At 34.4% G+C, this 18,440-nt stretch overlaps 3 protein-coding genes across 9 annotated transcripts; 1 reads left to right on the forward strand and 2 right to left on the reverse strand.

Annotated features, from left to right (window-relative positions):
• Nucleotides 1-4,629: 4,629 nt before the first annotated feature.
• LOC127265289 (UDP-galactose transporter 1-like) lies at nt 4,630-6,908 on the reverse strand. Of its 2 annotated transcripts, none has more exons than XM_051295025.1 (6): nt 6,708-6,908; nt 6,304-6,450; nt 5,738-5,987; nt 5,445-5,652; nt 5,131-5,362; nt 4,630-5,041 (listed from the first exon to the last, which is right to left on the reverse strand). In XM_051295025.1, the coding sequence occupies exons 2-6, from the start codon at nt 6,412-6,414 to the stop codon at nt 4,826-4,828; spliced, it is 1,017 nt and encodes a 338-aa protein (XP_051150982.1). In that variant the 5' UTR covers nt 6,415-6,450; nt 6,708-6,908; the 3' UTR covers nt 4,630-4,825. The 2 variants fall into 2 exon arrangements, with proteins under 2 accessions (XP_051150982.1, XP_051150983.1); XM_051295026.1 differs by having other exon boundaries at nt 6,703-6,908.
• Nucleotides 6,909-7,281: 373 nt separating this feature from the next.
• Nucleotides 7,282-9,821, reverse strand: LOC127265318 (uncharacterized). 3 transcript variants are annotated; one of them, XM_051295069.1, is made up of 3 exons: nt 9,453-9,821; nt 9,093-9,151; nt 7,282-9,007 (listed from the first exon to the last, which is right to left on the reverse strand). In XM_051295069.1, exon 3 carries the CDS (start codon nt 8,944-8,946, stop codon nt 7,597-7,599), a length of 1,350 nt encoding a protein of 449 aa, XP_051151026.1. In that variant the 5' UTR covers nt 8,947-9,007; nt 9,093-9,151; nt 9,453-9,821; the 3' UTR covers nt 7,282-7,596. The 3 variants fall into 3 exon arrangements, with proteins under 3 accessions (XP_051151026.1, XP_051151024.1, XP_051151025.1); XM_051295067.1 differs by lacking the exon at nt 9,093-9,151; XM_051295068.1 differs by lacking the exon at nt 9,093-9,151 and having other exon boundaries at nt 7,282-9,023.
• A 290-nt stretch (nt 9,822-10,111) lies between these two features.
• On the forward strand, nt 10,112-15,001 carry LOC127265288 (uncharacterized). Of its 4 annotated transcripts, none has more exons than XM_051295022.1 (8): nt 10,112-10,223; nt 10,346-10,903; nt 11,831-11,909; nt 12,336-12,463; nt 12,932-13,055; nt 13,280-13,465; nt 13,570-13,641; nt 13,745-15,001. In XM_051295022.1, the coding sequence occupies exons 2-8, from the start codon at nt 10,386-10,388 to the stop codon at nt 14,501-14,503; spliced, it is 1,866 nt and encodes a 621-aa protein (XP_051150979.1). In that variant the 5' UTR covers nt 10,112-10,223; nt 10,346-10,385; the 3' UTR covers nt 14,504-15,001. The 4 variants fall into 4 exon arrangements, with proteins under 4 accessions (XP_051150979.1, XP_051150978.1, XP_051150980.1 ...); XM_051295021.1 differs by having other exon boundaries at nt 10,118-10,227; nt 10,353-10,903; XM_051295023.1 differs by having other exon boundaries at nt 10,129-10,227.
• The last annotated feature ends 3,439 nt before the right edge of the window (nt 15,002-18,440 follow it).

Consider the following 18,440-nt stretch of genomic DNA (forward strand, 5'->3'; position numbering starts at 1 on the left):
GGAGGGGGAGGGGAGAGGTGGAAGGAGGTGAATGAATATTATTATTATTATTATATTAGTACAATTTATTTCTGTGGGATCTGCCTGTCAGTCTCACCTCCTTTGATTTTTTCGTATTTAATAATTAAAGGAAGTGAAATATTTATATTTCTTTTATCTTTCCCTTTAGGCTGAGGAAAGATTCCCCAGTTTTTCTACTTGCAATTGCCCCACATAAACAAATATACATATATATTATAATGATTAGTTAATTTCTAATAATTCCATGCAGTAAACATGAGCTAAAACACGAAGGAATGGGTATAATTATTATTTAAATAATAAATATTTAATTTAATTTTCAAACATTTTATATATATATATATATATCGACAACACATGAAATGTAAGTGAAGATGTATAAATCAATAACAAAATATTTTATGATAATAATATAACAAATGAATTAACAACACAGCACAGCACATCGGAGCCACATAGGAGTTCGGGTGGTCTCGAGCCTTGTGAACCGTCGTCTCAGTTGTTATGCCGATTAATTCGTATCAAATCAATGTTTTCATACGTCAAAATACATTTTTTGTATCTTCAAATTTATTTAAAATGATAAAATTATCTGAAATTTTAATTTTAATTTTAACGAAACCGCTTTAGTCCCTCCATGCTATCATTGAATTCAATTCAATATTGTACATATTAAAATAAAGTGTTGATACAACTGATTAATATAACAAAACAATTTAAAGAAAAGTTTATCCATTATTAATATTGAAAAACTAAGGTACTAACCAATTTGAACCACGTCATTATTTTTACTGATGACTAAAGAAATAAATAAATAAAATCCATTCTTTTCTTATTATTATTGATAACTAAATATAAACTTTTATAAGATAAAAAAATTGAAATCGAAACATTGATATCTTTCGAATGTTTGGATTGAAAATGAGAGTGGTGTACGTGGATTGAACCATTTTGTGAAATGACCAACTAGCCCCTTCCCTTCCATGGCCATTTTCTTTTTCTATTTCTATTTCTATTTCTTTTTAATTTTAATATTACCTAATATGGCTTATTTCAAATTTTGCTATTTATATATATATATATATATATTGATCAAAATGCCTTCCTTGCACTTGCACACCTTCATATTAATTGGCGAGTAAGGTTATGGAACTTTTTAAATAGTTTTTTTAACATAAAATGTGAAATATTTTGAATAAAAAATAGTTTGTTAATGTAATATTTTTAAATAATTTCTTTTTAAAAAGAAACAAATAAATACACTATTCGAAAAATATATACATGGTGACGGTATTTGTGGTACCACGTTTAATACTAGGGTAGGGATGACCCCACTGAGATAGACTCATGCAATTTGTTTGACAAACTTGGCAAGTTTATCTTGAATTCTTTTGGCACTTTGAATTTATTTATTGAATAAAAAATATAGTTAATATATATTATTTTAAATGAGGTAACTAAATTAACATACTAGCGTTATCACATGAAAATTTGGTAATAAAAATCTACTCCCTCCTCCCTTTGTCGTGCCAATCAAAGTGTGATAAATTTTACATTTGTATTATATATATATATATATATTTATAATTTATGTAAAAATAAAAATAAAAATATTTGTATATTAATTTGTGTAATTAATTAGTTAATGTATACTTTTATACGAAACAAATGAGTAAATTGCGTTGAAACTAAAGAAATATCAATTTATTTGGTGGTTGAATTATCAAAATAGGGAAAGCTTCAAATTGTTCCTTGTATTTATTAGAATTAGATTAGATGCTTATTTGAAATTGGAAAAACTCAATTTTGATTCCAATATAATCAAAATTTATCAATTTATAATTAATAAAACTATAACTAACCAAATTTATAAAAATAAAAAAATTTTGATATAAATTTTATGATGTTGTATAAAGAATAGAATATTTTTTTCTTTATTTTTCAATTAAATTATTTATTTTAGTTTTAAAAATAAGTATATACTATGTTATATGTTTATATATTCAAGTAAACATATATGAATTTTGAGTAATTTGTATAAATTTATTTGATTAAATTTTAAATTATTACAACTAAAAAACAACAATTATTTCAAATATGAACAAATTGTTAAATATAAAGGTATATTTTGAATCTCATAACAAATTTATTTTTATTTTATTTTTTAGATTTTTTTTCCTTTAATTATGAATTATGATTTTAGTTTAGTTTTGAATGAGATTAATTTCAAATTTATTTATAAAATTTTATAAGTTTTATAAGTTTTGAATTTAAAAGTTATCTTCATTATATAATAATTCTTTATGTTCGTCTATCTTTTTATTATTTTATTTATGAATTATATTTATTTGATATATATTTAAAGAAAATATGATATATATTTTTATAGTAATAATGGTAGTAAATAAAGATTAATAGTTAAATAATTTATTTTCTACACAAACTAAATAGAATAATTTAACGAAAAAATAAAAAAGAAAAATATTAAAAAAATAATAGATAAAAATAATAATAATAATGATAATGATAATATGGTAATAATAATCAAAACAAGACAAGATTATTGGGTATAATTAAATTAGAGTTGAAATAAATCTGGGATAAGCTATTTATTTATTTGTTAAAATAGAAAAATATTATAAGATGATCCCACACCCAAATAATGCAAAAATTATGGACCCCATCGATGGAATAATCCACATAAATGCCCATATCGCGAAATCCCGTTTATACCCTCATCACAAAGGGGAGCCATTGACCCAAAAACGTGATCCACAGGGGTATAATAGTCAAATAGAAAATTGCATGGCATGTTATCACGAGACGAAATTGGTGAAATTAGGGCCGGTAAAAATTAACCCGACCTGATAACCTAACCTGACCTGAAATAGTTGGGTTTTGGTTGAGATTTTCGACCCAATTAATAATTGGGTCAAACCCGTTTAACACATTTAATTAAATGAGTCAGGTTAAAGTCTACATTTTCGACATGAAAATAACCCGTCTAACCTGTTTAATTAATATTATTTTAAATTTAAATATATTTTTTAAATTTTATCAATACAATTTAATATTTATGGCCAATTTTATAAAAATAAACAATAAAAAATAAAGAATTGTGGTACGTACTATCATGTAGTGTTTGTTAATTTAATTCTTGAATATCGGTTTTATGATATGAATAAATAATTTTTTGCTTTAATATGTATATATATATATGCATTAAAAATTTTTGTTAGTATAAATTGTAATTTTAAATTAAAATTTAAAATTTTTAGATTTAAACGGATTATATGAGTCATATTCAGGTTGACCCGATTAATAAAAGGTCAGATTAAGGTTGCAAATATCAACCCATTTAATTAAATGAGTCAGACTCAGGTCAAAGGTTTTGTAACTCGTTTAAGCTGATCCGAACCTGAACCCGACTTGACCCGGTCTGATCCGTTTGCCAGCCCCAGGCGAAATAAGAAAAGTAAAGGGGTAAAAATGTAAATTCAGGCAAACATCAATAGAACAATGAGCACCTTTTGAAATTTGTCTGTATTTCGTATCATACTTAATTAATGATGAGAATAAAACTACGCTACTCTACATTATTTATTTAATTAATTAATTATTCTCTCTCTCTTTCTCTCTCTCTCTCTCACTAAAATTCAAAGTGTCTATTGTAGAATAGCTTATGGTGTGTGTAATCCTTCACTTTCTCACTCTATATATGTATGTATATGTATGTATTACGCCTATGATAATTTTAAGACAATCACACGTCTCCTTTCAATAAATTGAATTGTTAGATGATAAATAATTAATAGTGTGAGTTGTCCCATATATATATATATATAAATAATAAATAAATAAAATGAATGTAGGAAAAGTTACATGTACATAAAGGGGGTGGGGCTGGGGGTGGGGGGGTTTAATTGAACATGGTTGCCATGTGAATACATACATACATATTCAAGGATATATAGGCATACATCATGTGTCATCCATGTGGATTTAACCCTTTTTACATACACTTTTTTTTATTTTACTTTTCAATCTACCCAAAATTACATAATCCTATTTTAAATTCAATTTTCTTTTTTTTTTTTTTAATTTGGAAATACTATTCCCAACAGAATTTATGTATGTGCGTATAATAGTTGATGTCCAAATCAATAGACACAATTTGGATAGTATGTCTGTTTCAATATTATTATTATTATTTTTTTTTAATTTAAAAATCTTTCTGGATAATTTTGTATAATTCATCCACCCAATCATAGGCCATATGCATTTATCCATATATTAATTATTTACAAAATGTTCTTTTTTCTTCTTAAAATGGAAATTAAAATGAACACCACGAGAGTATGACAACTTAAAAAATATATAAAAAAAAAAATAAAAAAAAAAAAGTCTTCTTTTCTTCTTCTTTTTGTGAAAGTAAAGCTGAATTATTATTCAAGAATGGACTTTTTAATTTTAGTTTTCTTTGAAATACAAAGGACACCTGAATTTTAAAATCTTAGAAATTCAAATTTGATATGATATAGATATTTAATATTTTTATAGATTTAAGTCCAACTAATTGAAATTAATAATTACTAATTATGGGCATGTTATTAAGATAGAGAAAGCATGTGCATAATTGTACAACATAAATGACTAGGGCATTTCACATTGTATATATTAAAAAATTAAATACAAAATTATTCATAAACCAAAAACATGGGAGCATGTAAAAACTACCTTCTAGCTTCTACATTAAGGAGAAAAGCGTAACAAATAATTCATATTTCTAGTTGACTAAAATCGCTCAAACTTTGTCTAATTTATCTCCGGTTAGCGGCATAGTCTCCGATTTATTGTCCGGAGACTGATGTCGCGTTCCGGATGTTTGTTGCGACGAGATCATTTGGCGAACATACCCGTAGAAAGTGCATCCAACAAGTGTTATAGAACATCCAACGGCGTTCATGAAGGAGATCGGGTTCCGGAATATGAGCCAAGAACATGTCACAGCCACAGCAACCTGTAGGATAGGATAAAAATCATTTCAAATAATCATCTCACTTGAAAGCTTTAACTTTAAACAACAAGACGTGACATGACATTTATTACCTTAAGATTTCCGGCTACGTTGAAGGTAACAGCAGTGGTGGAGTGAATCACATAGAAGATTGAAAAATTAAGACAGAAGGCCAATACTCCAGACCCGAAAATGATGATTAGAGACGAACCGAGCGATGGATATGTATAAAGCCATACGACGACCCCTGCCCCTTCGAGTAACAAGGCTGGAATTGCCAAGATCATAGTTGCAAAGGGTGCCATGTAGAACACTGTGTTTATGCTGATAGGATTCACAACTTCCAAATGTCACAAATTCACATACCAATCAAGGCAGAAGAGGCGAAAACATCGATTCTTTTTACCTGTCAAATTTATACCCGTGCAACAATGACTCTGCAAGAATTGTTTTTGTGGATGTAGCCATGCAGCCGAATAAAGCAGCACAAAATCCAGACAAGTTAAAACTCAGCTCTGTAATAGAAGTGAGAAGAATCCCTCCAACAATAGGAATCAACGAGCCCCAAATTCGCCAGTCGAACTGTTTTTTCCAGACCAGCCATTGCAACACAACTGTTTCAGTTCAGACCACTCATTTGTTCATAAGTAGTCTTTGATAACCAATTCGAACATAGAAACTTATTGATTGATTAATTACCAGTTGTCGCGGGAGTGAAAGACTTGATAGTTTGCATGAAGGAAACAGGTATATAACGCAGGCTCACATTTCCCAGAACTATGTTGAGACAAAATATAAGGGACATGGGGAAGATCCTCCTCCAGAGATCTTCAGAGTCCACAGGTATAAGAGGCTTAAGTTTTAATACTTTAATCACCAAGTATGCGCCGATTGACGAGCATATAAAGTGTATACACGATACCGACAATGGAAACTTGAAGTCCAGTTTCTGTTCAAACAATCTCACATTGAATTAAGTTAGTTTGCAGAGCGATCACCAAGTTGGAGTTTGAGTTCGAGTTCAAGTTCATCTAACAACCCCCAAATTCTTACATATATAAAAATATATATATGTTTTGTCTGCTTCAATCTCTGATTTCCTTTTAAACATATACAGGAAGCCTTTCACAATTTAGCTTTTATGTGGTTTGAGTTCATTCTTCAATTGCCCTAACAAATTAAAACCATGATTCCTATTCCAGATAAAAAGTAATAATAATTTAAAAAATGTACAGATGATTGTTAATTGTCAATTGAAATCTGACCTGGAAGATCCATTTGTTCATGATGATAACAGTCACATTGAAACCCCACCATTGAAGGATAGCCAATATGGATCGAATCACGGACCATTGGCACAACCAATTATCCTCCATAACTTTGATTTAATATAATTAATGTAACTTCACCACCTGCAGATCATATCCTAATCATTCTTAAATAGTAGAAATAATAATAATAATAATAATAATAATAAAAGATTCAACAATATATTTCATCCAGAGAATCGAAGGAAGGAAAATTTAGGAAATGAGAAGGGAAATGGATATGAATATTGACATCGTCTTCAACGATGAATGAACCGAAAATCGTACAGTAAATAATCAAAGCCGATGAATTAATACATATATATATATATATATATTTCCAGACGAAGAATTTACTGAACCGATCGAAGCAGGCGAGACGCAATCCAGCAGCTATGCATTCAAATTAAATTTCCAGACGTGCGTGCGTGTATCATCACATCAAAATTCAAATGATCGTAGAAGACGAGGAAGATAAGAAATTAGAATTTGATGCATTTGGATTTAAATTGAAAAAGCGATTCATTTTTTTTGTTTTGATCGAAGGAAAATGAGCAATTGTTTTTTGCATTCAAGTTTAGTTGTGATTTGCTATAATTAGGAACAAGTTGGCGAAAGCAAAAACAAAGCAAAGGATCGATGGGTTAATGGGCTATCATTAAGGCCCATTTCCATCCTGGGCTAGCACTTGTGATGGATCATGGATGGGTGTTAGCGTTACCGGATGATGACACTGTTTTTTATTCCATAAATCACTGTTACTGTCTTATTTCTTTATGTTTCTTCTACAAATTAATTAATTAAAAAAAAAAAAAAAAAAAGAGTAGTCTTTATTACTACGTTACGTTGTTATATAAAAATAATGGTATTTGTATAATAAACACGGTAAATTTCTCTATCCTAATTGGTATGGAAAAAATAGCTCTCTGACTCATATAAATTCTAATAAATATAAAAATGTAGATTATTACTATTGTAGTATCATGTAACAGAATTTGCTGCAAGCCTGCAACCAGTTTTTGAACAAGAAGGGCAACAACAACACAACAATGGCATTGTCTGATTTGAACAATGACAAAAAAAACACAGTTGGATGGATAGATGATGACTAATGCCAAAGTAGCAGCAATATCAATCAATCCTAAAGTAAAGACAATACAGCAGCAGCAGCAGCAGCAGAATTATGCTCGAAGAAGCAATCATAGTAATAGCAATGGTAATTACAGCAATGGATGGCATGGCATGGCATGGCTAACCGTTGAGGATTCCCATCTCTATCTCCTTCTGCCGAATCTCCAGCGCCATTCGATCATTCTCCAGCTTCATCTTCTCATTTTCCATCCTCATCATCTCCAGTTCGCGATCCTTCTTCCGGCTAAACCTCTGCCATTTCAGCCTCTCTTTCTCCAGCTCCAGCATCTGCACTTGAATATACAGCTTCTTTTCTTCAATCTGATGGTTCCGATGATTCATCCACTGCTTCTGTAACGCTTTTCTGCCTTCAGCCGGAGCGGTTTGGTTCGGGTCGGAGGAATCTACATTTTCGACATGAAAACTGAAGGTTTTGTTGCAGTCGACGGCGTTCAAACCCCTCTGGAAACTAAAACCCTCGTCGCTCTGATATTGTTTTAACCTCTTTGAAGGATTCTCCGACATCCCATACAGTGGCACCGCCGCCCGGTGGATTTGATCTCCATGATTCTCCTCGGATTCACCATAATTGTCGTATTCATTGTCTTGGTCAACCTCGTCGTTGTCTTCTTGCGCGTGCCTTCTTGGATCATTAATGTCATCGTGATCCTCTCTGATCCTTAAGGCGATGCGCAATGAACGCTGCAAATCAGGGTCGGGGGGAAGATGCAGACGGTTCCCATTATGGTACGAACACATCTCCTCGTAGTGCAGATGCTTTGAACTCAGAATTTTCCGAACCTCCTCTTTTGCTTTCTCGGAGATGTGATCCATCACATCAAGAAGAGCAGGATTCTCGACTACCTCGCAGGAAGTCCCTCTCCCGAGGATCTCATTCAGTCTCTTGTACCTCTTGTTAAGATCATTGAACTTATCCTCGCACTGCTGCGGCGAAACAAAATGGCCCCTTTCTGCCATGACTTTCGACACGGATTTCCACTTGCCCTTTTTCTGTAAATTCGCATATTTCCTCCTGACACCGCCAATCCCGTGTTCGGAAGCTGACGCGTCTTCATTAATGTACGAGACTGCTGTGATCAACAACCTTACCATCGTATTGGTCCACTTGACACGTTGCCATTGGGGCGAAGAAGCTTTCTTCCCTTTTCCCTGATCGCCAGCGTCATCAGTAAAGCTCGGCTCATCCTCGTCGCTAACAGCTTTCCCTCTGTCCACCTTACCATAATCCACCACTGAAACAGTTTGGTCACAGTCTTGATTGTTGCCGATCGTAAGGGGGAAGTGCTCGTGATTCACAGCATTGATCATTGACAACCCTTGCCTCGTAGCTTGATGGTTAGGTCCGAGCTGTTGCTGGTGATGATTAATCCTCAACGGCCCTTGTATATCAAAGCCCCCGAACGAACTATTCCCTTGCAACATATTCCTCGAAGACAGATTTCCTTCCATTGCTGTCTGAATTGGCCCGGTTCGAAAGCTTCAGTTCAAGATCAAACACACATTCAACCCCCTGAAATTCCAGCACACTATCTCAGTTTTCAGTCTGGAGTTTTTGTTTTAAGAACTTCAAAACTCAAAACTGAAGGCGTCTGTACCCCAAATAATTCTATTCACCCATTCTTTTAATTGATTCCATGTACCACGCAAGAAATTCCTAAAACAGAATCAGACACATGATGGAACACAAGACTATGCTAAAATTTTATACTTCGCAACCAGTAATCTTTCTTTCCCCTTAATGAAAACGACATAGAGCTAAGTACGGTAATCACCTGTCAGCCATGGGAAGAATCCACCAAAACACACAAAACTTTAAACTCCAAAACTCTAATCACCAAAACATGCTACAGATACAGATACGCAAAATTTACCGAATCCCGAGAGGCCAGATAAAAAAGTGCAATTTTTTCTCCCAAGTAGCAGGAAATAAGGCAACTTTCTGTTCAAGAACTTACTGTGAAACCGATGAAGGGCAAATCCAGATTGGACCTGCAGCTATTCAATCCGAACTGAAGGCTCCAAAGAATCAACCAATAGATCTAAAAGCCCTTGATCAAGCCCGAGACAGAATCACCCAAAATAATGATGAAATCAAAGAAATATAGAGGTTCAAGTCCTGTAGGTGAGAAGAAACAATACAGAAGAAAATTACAACCAAATCATAGAAAACTACATACGCTAGAGAGTTGTTGATGATGCAGTGTATGGGTCGATTCGAGGCGCGCTGCAAGCACACGCACCTCCAAGAAGAAGGGTAAAAAAAAAAAAGTTCAGTCAATCGTCGAGACGGAGCAAAGTAATGGTGCAGGTCGTGGTCGTACCTCTTTCGGGGTGAACGTATTTATAGTACAGACTTTTGACAAGAAGAAAGGACAATTATTTGTAGATGGCGTTGGCGTTAATGGAAATCGCGTTATTGAAAAGGGCGATTTTGGTTTAATGAAATTAAACAACACGTTTTATAGCCTCGTGCTCGCACGTTTCTTTCCTAACATCTATATATGTGGCTTAGCCCAATAGATCATTTGGATCGGGTACGTTATTGGGCTGATATGGCCCAGTTCGGCCCACTAGGCAATCCAATAAATGATTCCCCCCATTTTGTGTGTAATCCATTGTTTGAGTTATAAGGATGGAATGGAAGCCGTGGTAGATTTCACAAAAAAGCGCACCAAAACAGTGCCGTGTTATCCTCCCCTCTCCTCCGCCTGGAAGATTTCAACTTTGTGGGTACAGCTGATGAATGTTGTTGTTGTGCAGATTTCTTCAATCTTGCGAATTGAATTGGATTTTCTTTTCTGTATGCCTATAAGTTTTGTTTCGTCAAATTGAAGCGGCGATTTTGAAGGTTTTAGGATCGAGCATCTGGATTGATCTTAAATACATTTATGAGGGATCAAGAGGCGGAAGATTTGAAGTTGGCCATGAGACTGAGCACGCAGCAGCACGAACCGCCGGAACCAAAGAGGAGTAAGCCCGGGGACTGTTCCGCCGTCGGAGGGGCTCCGCAGCAGCCGGAGGAGTCTCCCGAGGTTATGAATCGTCGCCGACAGCGTGAAATAATGGCTGCCGCTGCGGAACGGAGGATGGAAGCATCTAAAATCGCTTCTGCGGCCGCCGTTAATGTTTCAGATAGTGCTATAGATGTCAAAACTCCCGAGAGGCGGACGGTAGAGGCCGAAAGTACGGCCACAACTGCAGTGGAAAATGTGGAGAACTTGAAGGGTGTACAGATTAGGGGTTTGGAAGGCGATAGTAAAGGTAAAGGTATTGTCGATCATGAGGTCAGGAGTGGGCTTTCCGGAAGTAAACTGTCGATCCTTGAGGCTAATAAGCTTTTCTGGTTGATTTTTGGCAACAATGTTACCAAGGATGTGCTTGCACAGTGGTGCAATCAAGGTATCAGGTAGAATTCTTCGGACTCTGATGCTTAATTTCATGTTGTGATTATTCAGTATAATGAATATCATAGTCCAATGAATGAATTGATGTGCTACTATTAGTGTCTTTTCAGAGTTCCAGGAGGTCAGTAAAATTGTTTTTAGTTTCTGATGTTTAATATCATGCTGTGATTATTTAATATGATGAAGATCATTGCCCAGTGAATCAGTTGATCTATTAGTATTGGTGGCTGAAGTTCCATGTTTCTAAAAAAAAATATGAGAACATGACTGTGTACTTGTCTCTATTCAAAATTCTGGGTGCAGATCTTTACACGATGCAGTAGGATTGATGGGTATAATTAATTCAATTGTATCAAGTTTACTAATTGCATGTAGCTGAATGCGAAGATAACTTGCTATTTCTGTAGTGAATCGATAGTGTCATTGCTGCAAAAGTAGTCTTTGTTATGTTATCTCATTTAATGCAATCATCTGAGTCAAGCATTGTAGTGCTGCTCTTTGGGATCATATCATGCATGTCACTCCAGAAGTAGTTATTTATTTATTTTTCAGTTTAATGAAATTGTCGAATGTGCTAGAATTTATTATTTGGATTCTGGGCATATTTCCTTTTACAGTTTCAATCTTGAAACATATAAATTGTGTAATTTAAGACAACTGGAATTATCTGCGATTACGTCATGCATGTCGTTACTGATTTCTGGTGATCTAGATTAATCATCTTACTATATAATAATTTTGTTTCTAAACTACTTCTGGCTATAACTTTGTAACTTGCTGTTAATGCACTTTAGACGTATATCCTTTGTTGCACTGCCCTTTTTGCTGCAGGATCAGTTATCTGATTGTCTACTATTTGAATTAACACTGTTCTTTAGTAACTATTGAGAGTGTGTTCAAATACTCTTTAAAATGAACTATTCTTGCAGGTTTAGTGCTGATCCCGACACATCTATGGGGCTTGTACAGCATGAGGGTGGACCTTGTGGTGTGCTAGCAGCACTTCAAGTAACGTCTTCCTTTCTCGCTTTACCACCCCGCCTAGTTAATTTTACAAAACCATAGCTGTACCAATATGTGTTGCATAGTGGATCTACACATGAGGAATGAACATCACTATAAAACATTGTCCTTGAATTGTTGGATTCAAACCCGAATAGTTGCATGTATCAGTTGAATGCACTATCTACTTACTTTATCTTATGTTGACCAGTCTGGATTCAAAACACTTGGATGTGGTCTATTTTATGTTTTAGACATTGGACAGTGGTTCATGTTTGTATGTGTTTAAATCTATATATCATCCAATTTAACTTCATGTTTGATTGTATGAGCTTGTTAAAACATTTTCCCAGATTGTCTTACCTATCCACTGAGTTTCCATTTTTTATGCTACACTTATTCACATACAGACATAATATTTTGGCCTTGCAGGCTTTTGTACTCAAGTATCTTCTCTTTGTCCCGAAAGAGTTGGAGAATACCGGAACAGTTCCCATACCTAAGAATGAATCTGTTTCTTCAGATACTTTCCCCCTTTTTTCTGAAGGGAAAAGATCTAGGTGATGATTCTTTCAATAGCATTTTCCTTAAATGCTATTCTGCTTTCTAATTCAGTATTGGTTGCGGAGTAGAACTTATAATATATGTGTATATAGCTCTTGGTCATGAATGGCTGGTTGATCAATTTGCAAAATTTCTGCTCAAATATGCTTTAAGTTTCCCTCTGGTGTTGCTTTGTAAATTGTATTATTGCATGTTGGAATGAAGGCTGCTGTCTGCAGAACCTAGTGAAATTGGTCTACCAGGTGATAAAAAAGGATTGTTAAATACAGAATCCCACTTTTTATCATAAATTGAACTTTATGTGAATTTAAGCCCATATATCTTCTTAACTACTAGGCAAGATTGTTTTATTCGTACATGGAAAATGATTGTTCTTCACAGTTCACTCATACATGTTCAGTTAACACAATCATTTGAGCTCTGAAGTTATTTCATTGTTGCTCAAAGTTTCTGCTTTCAAACAGGGCCCTGGTGAGGAGCATGAGTGAGATACTCCTTTCATGTGGACGCAAGAAAAGAGCGGTTATAGCATATCTCAATATTCATGACAGCGATAATTTCAAGTCTATGGATGCCTCTGAAGATGAGGTGAGCTAGTGATAACATCACTCACATGCTTGAGTTTTTCTCTTCAAGTTGGAGTAATTCATTGCAATGATTTTAGCAATTTTCAGTTTTGAGAACTATATGTTTCTTCCATCATCTAATCCTTGGAATTTGTGTTATATCTGTGATGGTTAGAGACATGCATGTGGCATACTACAGTGATCATTACCCTGCGCTGCCTCTTTAGTAACTCAACTAATCTGCAGGTCATTGCTAAAGCACTAAATGGTCTTTCTGTGGATACTGGGTCAGGATTGCAGACGATTCTGAGAGTTGAGACCTGCACCTCACAGTCAACTACACTTGAGAAGCTTGAAGCTTTACTTCCTTTTTTCAGAAGCCGCATGGGTGTATTGCTTTTCTTAATATCCGCCTTGTTGTCAAGAGGACTGGTACTCAACTACTTACATATCCTGCATGAACATTCGATCTGTTGTTAGTTGCTGATGTTGGCTTGCCCTTCCTGATCTATCAATACTGCCTGTTGCATTATCAGGACTATGTACAAGTGGATAGAGATGATCCAAGCCAACCATTAGTAACTGCTCCATTTGGCCACGCATCACAGGTGTCCCTGGATTATTTATTACAATTCTGTTTACGAACAGTGATTATGGTTTTGTTGATCGCTAACATTGTAAACACCCACCCACCCTTGCTTTGTGAAATAGGAAATTGTCAACCTATTACTCTCTGGGAGTGCCGTTGCAAATGTGTTTGACGGGAAAATGGACTTGGGTGGTGGCATGTTTGTAAAGGGCATCTCAACAGCTGTACAAGTCGGATTCCTCACACTTGTCGAGGCCCTCAATCTGTGTAAGGTTGGCGAGTTCCTCAAATGCCCAAGATGGCCAATATGGGTGGTTGGAAGCGAGTCACATTACACTGTTTTATTCGCGCTCGACACCAATGTCCAAGAGGATAGCGAACTTGAAAACAGAGAACTGCAGATCAGGCGAGCATTTGATGCCCAAGATCAAAGTGGCGGTGGCGGTTTCGTCAGTGTTGAAGGCTTCAATCAAGTTGTGAAGGAAATGAACATTAAACTTCCACAGGAGAAGGTTAATTTCCTTAGCAGCACGGGTGTTATAGTGTGGAGTGAATTCTTGCAGGCCCTTGTGGATTTAGACACGAGCTTAGGAGGCATTAAGCATTTGGCTGGAGTAAATGGGAGAAAGGTCTTTGATCTCTACCATTTCAACGGGATTGCAAAGCCATCCGGAAACGAGAATCCGATGCAAAGGCCTAGGTTAACAAAGCTGACTGTTTCGGCCCCACCAAGGTGGACACCGGAGGAATTCATGGCCGATAAACCAGAGAACTTGGGAGAACCTACTCCAAGTCAATATGGGCCTCTGGTAGATTGCGTTAGAACACGCTGGCCTCGCTCGGTTTGCAACTGGGAAGGCGATGCACCTAGCATCGTCTAAACTTGTGCTGCTTGCTCTGATTCTGCAGGTGTTGGGTTTTGAGGGAAGACATGAGCCTTCTTCTTCTTCTTCTTCTCGGGATGGTAAGTAAGAAAGAAAGAGGTGAATTTGTACTGATCATGTGGATATTATACTAGTGTTTCTTCATATGTGAATGCCCAAAGATTATATACCAATTTTCGTGATGGATGGTGCTGTTCTTTCTGTTCTATTATTTTGTTTATACATTAGTATTTTTTGTAATTAATTATTTTGTAAATTCCAAACTGTCCCATCCTTCCTTCCTTAGAAGCATCTGGAGTGGAGATCCTTGGAGCTTCCAAGATTCAGTTAAAAATGGCGGGGTGGGGCCAGGATGGTTGATTGTAGTCTTGTTACCGTGTTCATTTATTGAATACTCATATCTATGTTTATTTTGATGCTATAAAAAAGTATGTATATATAACAATATGTTTGTTCGGGGGTTTGGATTTAAATAGTAAAAATTTTGAATTTGAATTAGTTGTTTTGATATTTTGAATGTAAAATTGATTTTATAAAAAATAAAAATTTGATATTTTTTTTGGAGGAAAAAATGAGATGAATAATGTATTTAAAATTCAATCCGCACGCAAATATGTTTCATATATATATGATGTTTAAATTTTATATTGTATTGTTAATTTTTAAATAGCATTAATTAAAAAAAAGTATCAATTAAAAATTCAAAAATACACTTTTAAAATATAGTAAATATTATTTAATTTTTTTTATGACGTCCCTACCCGAAATATTATTTAAACTTTGAATGAATGAGTATTCTGTAGATTGAGAAAATCAACATTAATGATTTGGAAGACAATTGTTTGATTGAAACCAAAACCCCAAGTTACAATAACTTTAGAATAAGGTCCCATTTGAATTAGTTTTTAGTTGGAGTTTTTTATTTCTACTTCTAAAATAATATTTTGTAGGGGTAAACTGTTCGTTTAGTTCTGTAATTGGACTCCTTATCATTTTAGTCCCGTAAGTGGAGCCTGTCGCAAATTAGTCTCATAAGTGAAAATTTTTCGCTATTTTAATTCTCCGGCGCCGGAGACGCCCGCGTGGCTCGCCGGAGGTGACGTGTCCGCCAGGTCAGCGACACCTAGTGACGTGTCCGCCAGGTCAGCGACACCTGGCGCTGACCTGGCGGACTCGTGGATTTTTTTATTTTATTTTATTTTTTAAAATTATTTTTAAAATTTATTTTTAATTTTATTTATATATTTTTAATTTTTTAATTTGATTTAATTTAAAAAAAAATAAAAATAAATTAAAATAAATAAATAAATCCACGTGTCCGCCAGGTGTCGCTGACCTGGCGGAACACCTGGCGGACACGTCACCTCCGGCGAGCCACGCGGGCGTCTTCAGCGCCCGATGACTAAAACAACGAAAATTTTTCACTTATGGGACTAGTTTGCAACATGCTCCACTTACGAGACTAAAATGATAAGGGGTCCAGTTACGGAACCTAAAAAAAACAGTTTACCTTGTATTTATTTGTATTGACTTCAATTCAAAAATAATAAGAAAAATACTTTTCAATTAAATTACTATTTTATTAATAATAATAATAATAATAAATACAATACTATAATACAAGATAAAAATAATTAATTTCTATATATTATATTTTAATAAAATTAAAAAATATAATTATATTATTATTTTTAATTTATATGTTATACTTAAATTAAAATTTAAAATTATAATTGATAATAAATACAATACTATAATATAATATAAAAATAATTAATTTATATATTATATTTTAATAAAATTAAAAAATATAATTATATTATTATTTTTAATTTATATGTTATACTTAAACTAAAATGTAAAATTATAATTGAGATACCAAATTTAAATTTAAATAAGCAAAATTATTAAATATTCACTCCGTCCACTTACAATGTTTACATATTTCTATTTTGGGACGTCCAATTACAAAATTAACATTTCATTAAATATATTACTTTTTTTTCACAAATATCCTTATTTTACATCACATCATTATTTTTACACAAAAAGTTAGGGCAAAAATGTCATTCCATTACTTTTAACTACTCAATGTAAGTAAAAGGGTAAACTGTTTTTTTAGTTTCGTAACTGGACCCCCTTATCATTTTAGTCCCGTAAGTGGAGCATGTCACAAATTAGTCCCATAAGTGAAAAATTTTCGTTGTTTTAGTCCTTTGGCGCCGGAGACGCCCGCGTGGCTCACCTGAGGTGACGTGTCCGCCAGGTGTCACTGACCTGGCGAACACGTGGATTTTTTTATTTTTATTTTATTTTTTCTAAACTTTTTTTAAATTTTATTTGTATTTTTTATTTGGCCCAATTAAAAAAAAATTAAAAAATGAAAAAAATAAATAAATCCACGTGTCCTCCAGGTGTCGCTGACCTGGCGGGACACCTGGCGAACACGTCACCTCCGGCGAGCCACGCGGGCGTCTCCGGCGCTGGAGGACTAAAACAGCGAAAATTTTTCACTTACGGGACTAGTTTGCGACAAGCTCCACTTACGAGACTAAAATGATAAGGGGTCCAGTTACGGGACTAAAAAAATAGTTTATCCTAATTAAAATACTATTATTTCTTAAACACCACACCAAAAGTAAATGTAAATATTGTAAATGGACAGAGAGACTATAATTTATAAAATTTTAAAATAGATTGTAAAATACAGTATTACTAATTCATAATTCAAAAATAAGTTATTTCCTATTTAGTTTCTTTTCTCTCTTGTAAGGAGACAAATGAAAAGAAATGAAATTAAGACAGTGCTATGCTTTTTTTTTCCTTTTTTTTTTTTTTACATTTAAAATTTTACAATTTAATATTTGTGTATATGCTATTTTTTGTTTTTTTACTATTAGTTAATTTTTATAAATTTTATATTATTTAAATCTTATAAAATATTATATCTAAATCATTGTTAAAATTATTGAGATATGAAGCCTGATTGTATCCTAAAATTAGGAATATGATTTAAATATTATATTATAGATTTTAGAGATATGATTTGGATATTATTGGCATAGGCTTAACCTATAACTATCCATGTATTCTCATTTTAACGTGTGTCTGTATATTTTATAGTAAAATTTCTGGCTTGGCAGCGCCCCAGACGTAGATCATTTTGATCGAACTGGGTTACCAAAGTTTTGTATTCATGTGTCCTTGTTTACCTCTTCTTAATTTCCTAAAATTTCCGTAACAAGTGGTCTCAGAGTCTGGTTCGTTGGTAAGGTGGACTGGAAGGCATCGGATATTGATTGTGGCTGTGGGAATCCCTTGTGACCTACGGAGGTGCCTTGTATCGAAAGTCTCCTGGCGGTGTTGGGTCGGTCCTGACAGTTTTGGTAGGTCAGGCAGCGGGTCCCTTTGTAATAGGCGGTGCAAGGTAGGCAGGGAAGGATAAGGGTTTCGGCAAACGCAGTGGAGGAGATATCCGATGTGCTCTCATATCAAGTGAACCTTAGGTTTGTTTGTGGGAGTCAAGATGGGTGATCGTCATGCTGTCAAAGTATTCGATGGTATGAACTTCGGTTTCTGAAATATACAGATAGAATATTACATGTATGGTAAAGATCTAGAGGCGGCATTGAAGGAGAAACCTGAAGACATGGATGAAGCCGAATACAAGAAGATCGACAGGAAGACGATGAGTGCGGTTCGACTAACCCTTTGGGAGAATGTCTCGACTGAATTTAGATCTGAGGCAAAGGGAAAGAGTGAAGATCAAGAATGGTCAAAGTTGAAGCCGAAGAACAAGGATAAGGAAGGTGCAAATCAGGTGGTATGTTGGAACTGCAAAGGGCATTTGAAATGAGAGTGCGGGACGTTGGAGAAGGATCAGGGTTCGGCAAAAGCAGCGGAGGAGATATCCAATGCGCTGATTCTGAGCGTC

This window comes from Andrographis paniculata, unplaced genomic scaffold, assembly GCF_009805555.1.
Source record: "Andrographis paniculata isolate CXL003 unplaced genomic scaffold, ASM980555v1 Contig72END, whole genome shotgun sequence".
Lineage (NCBI taxonomy): Eukaryota > Viridiplantae > Streptophyta > Magnoliopsida > Lamiales > Acanthaceae > Andrographis > Andrographis paniculata.

Excerpts from the sequence above, each read along its gene's own strand:
- LOC127265289 (XM_051295025.1), bottom strand. The coding sequence starts at position 6,414 with ATGGAGGATAATTGGTTGTGCCAATGGTCCGTGATTCGATCCATATTG. Across the intron at positions 5,988-6,303 it reads TGAACAAATGGATCTTCCAG|AAACTGGACTTCAAGTTTCC; the intron begins GTCAGATTTCAA and ends TTGTTTGAACAG. Across the intron at positions 5,042-5,130 it reads ACGTAGCCGGAAATCTTAAG|GTTGCTGTGGCTGTGACATG; the intron begins GTAATAAATGTC and ends CCTATCCTACAG.
- LOC127265318 (XM_051295067.1), bottom strand. The coding sequence starts at position 8,946 with ATGGAAGGAAATCTGTCTTCGAGGAATATGTTGCAAGGGAATAGTTCG.
- LOC127265288 (XM_051295021.1), top strand. The coding sequence starts at position 10,135 with ATGGAAGCCGTGGTAGATTTCACAAAAAAGCGCACCAAAACAGTGCCG. Across the intron at positions 10,904-11,830 it reads TGGTGCAATCAAGGTATCAG|GTTTAGTGCTGATCCCGACA; the intron begins GTAGAATTCTTC and ends CTATTCTTGCAG. Across the intron at positions 13,056-13,279 it reads TGGATGCCTCTGAAGATGAG|GTCATTGCTAAAGCACTAAA; the intron begins GTGAGCTAGTGA and ends ACTAATCTGCAG.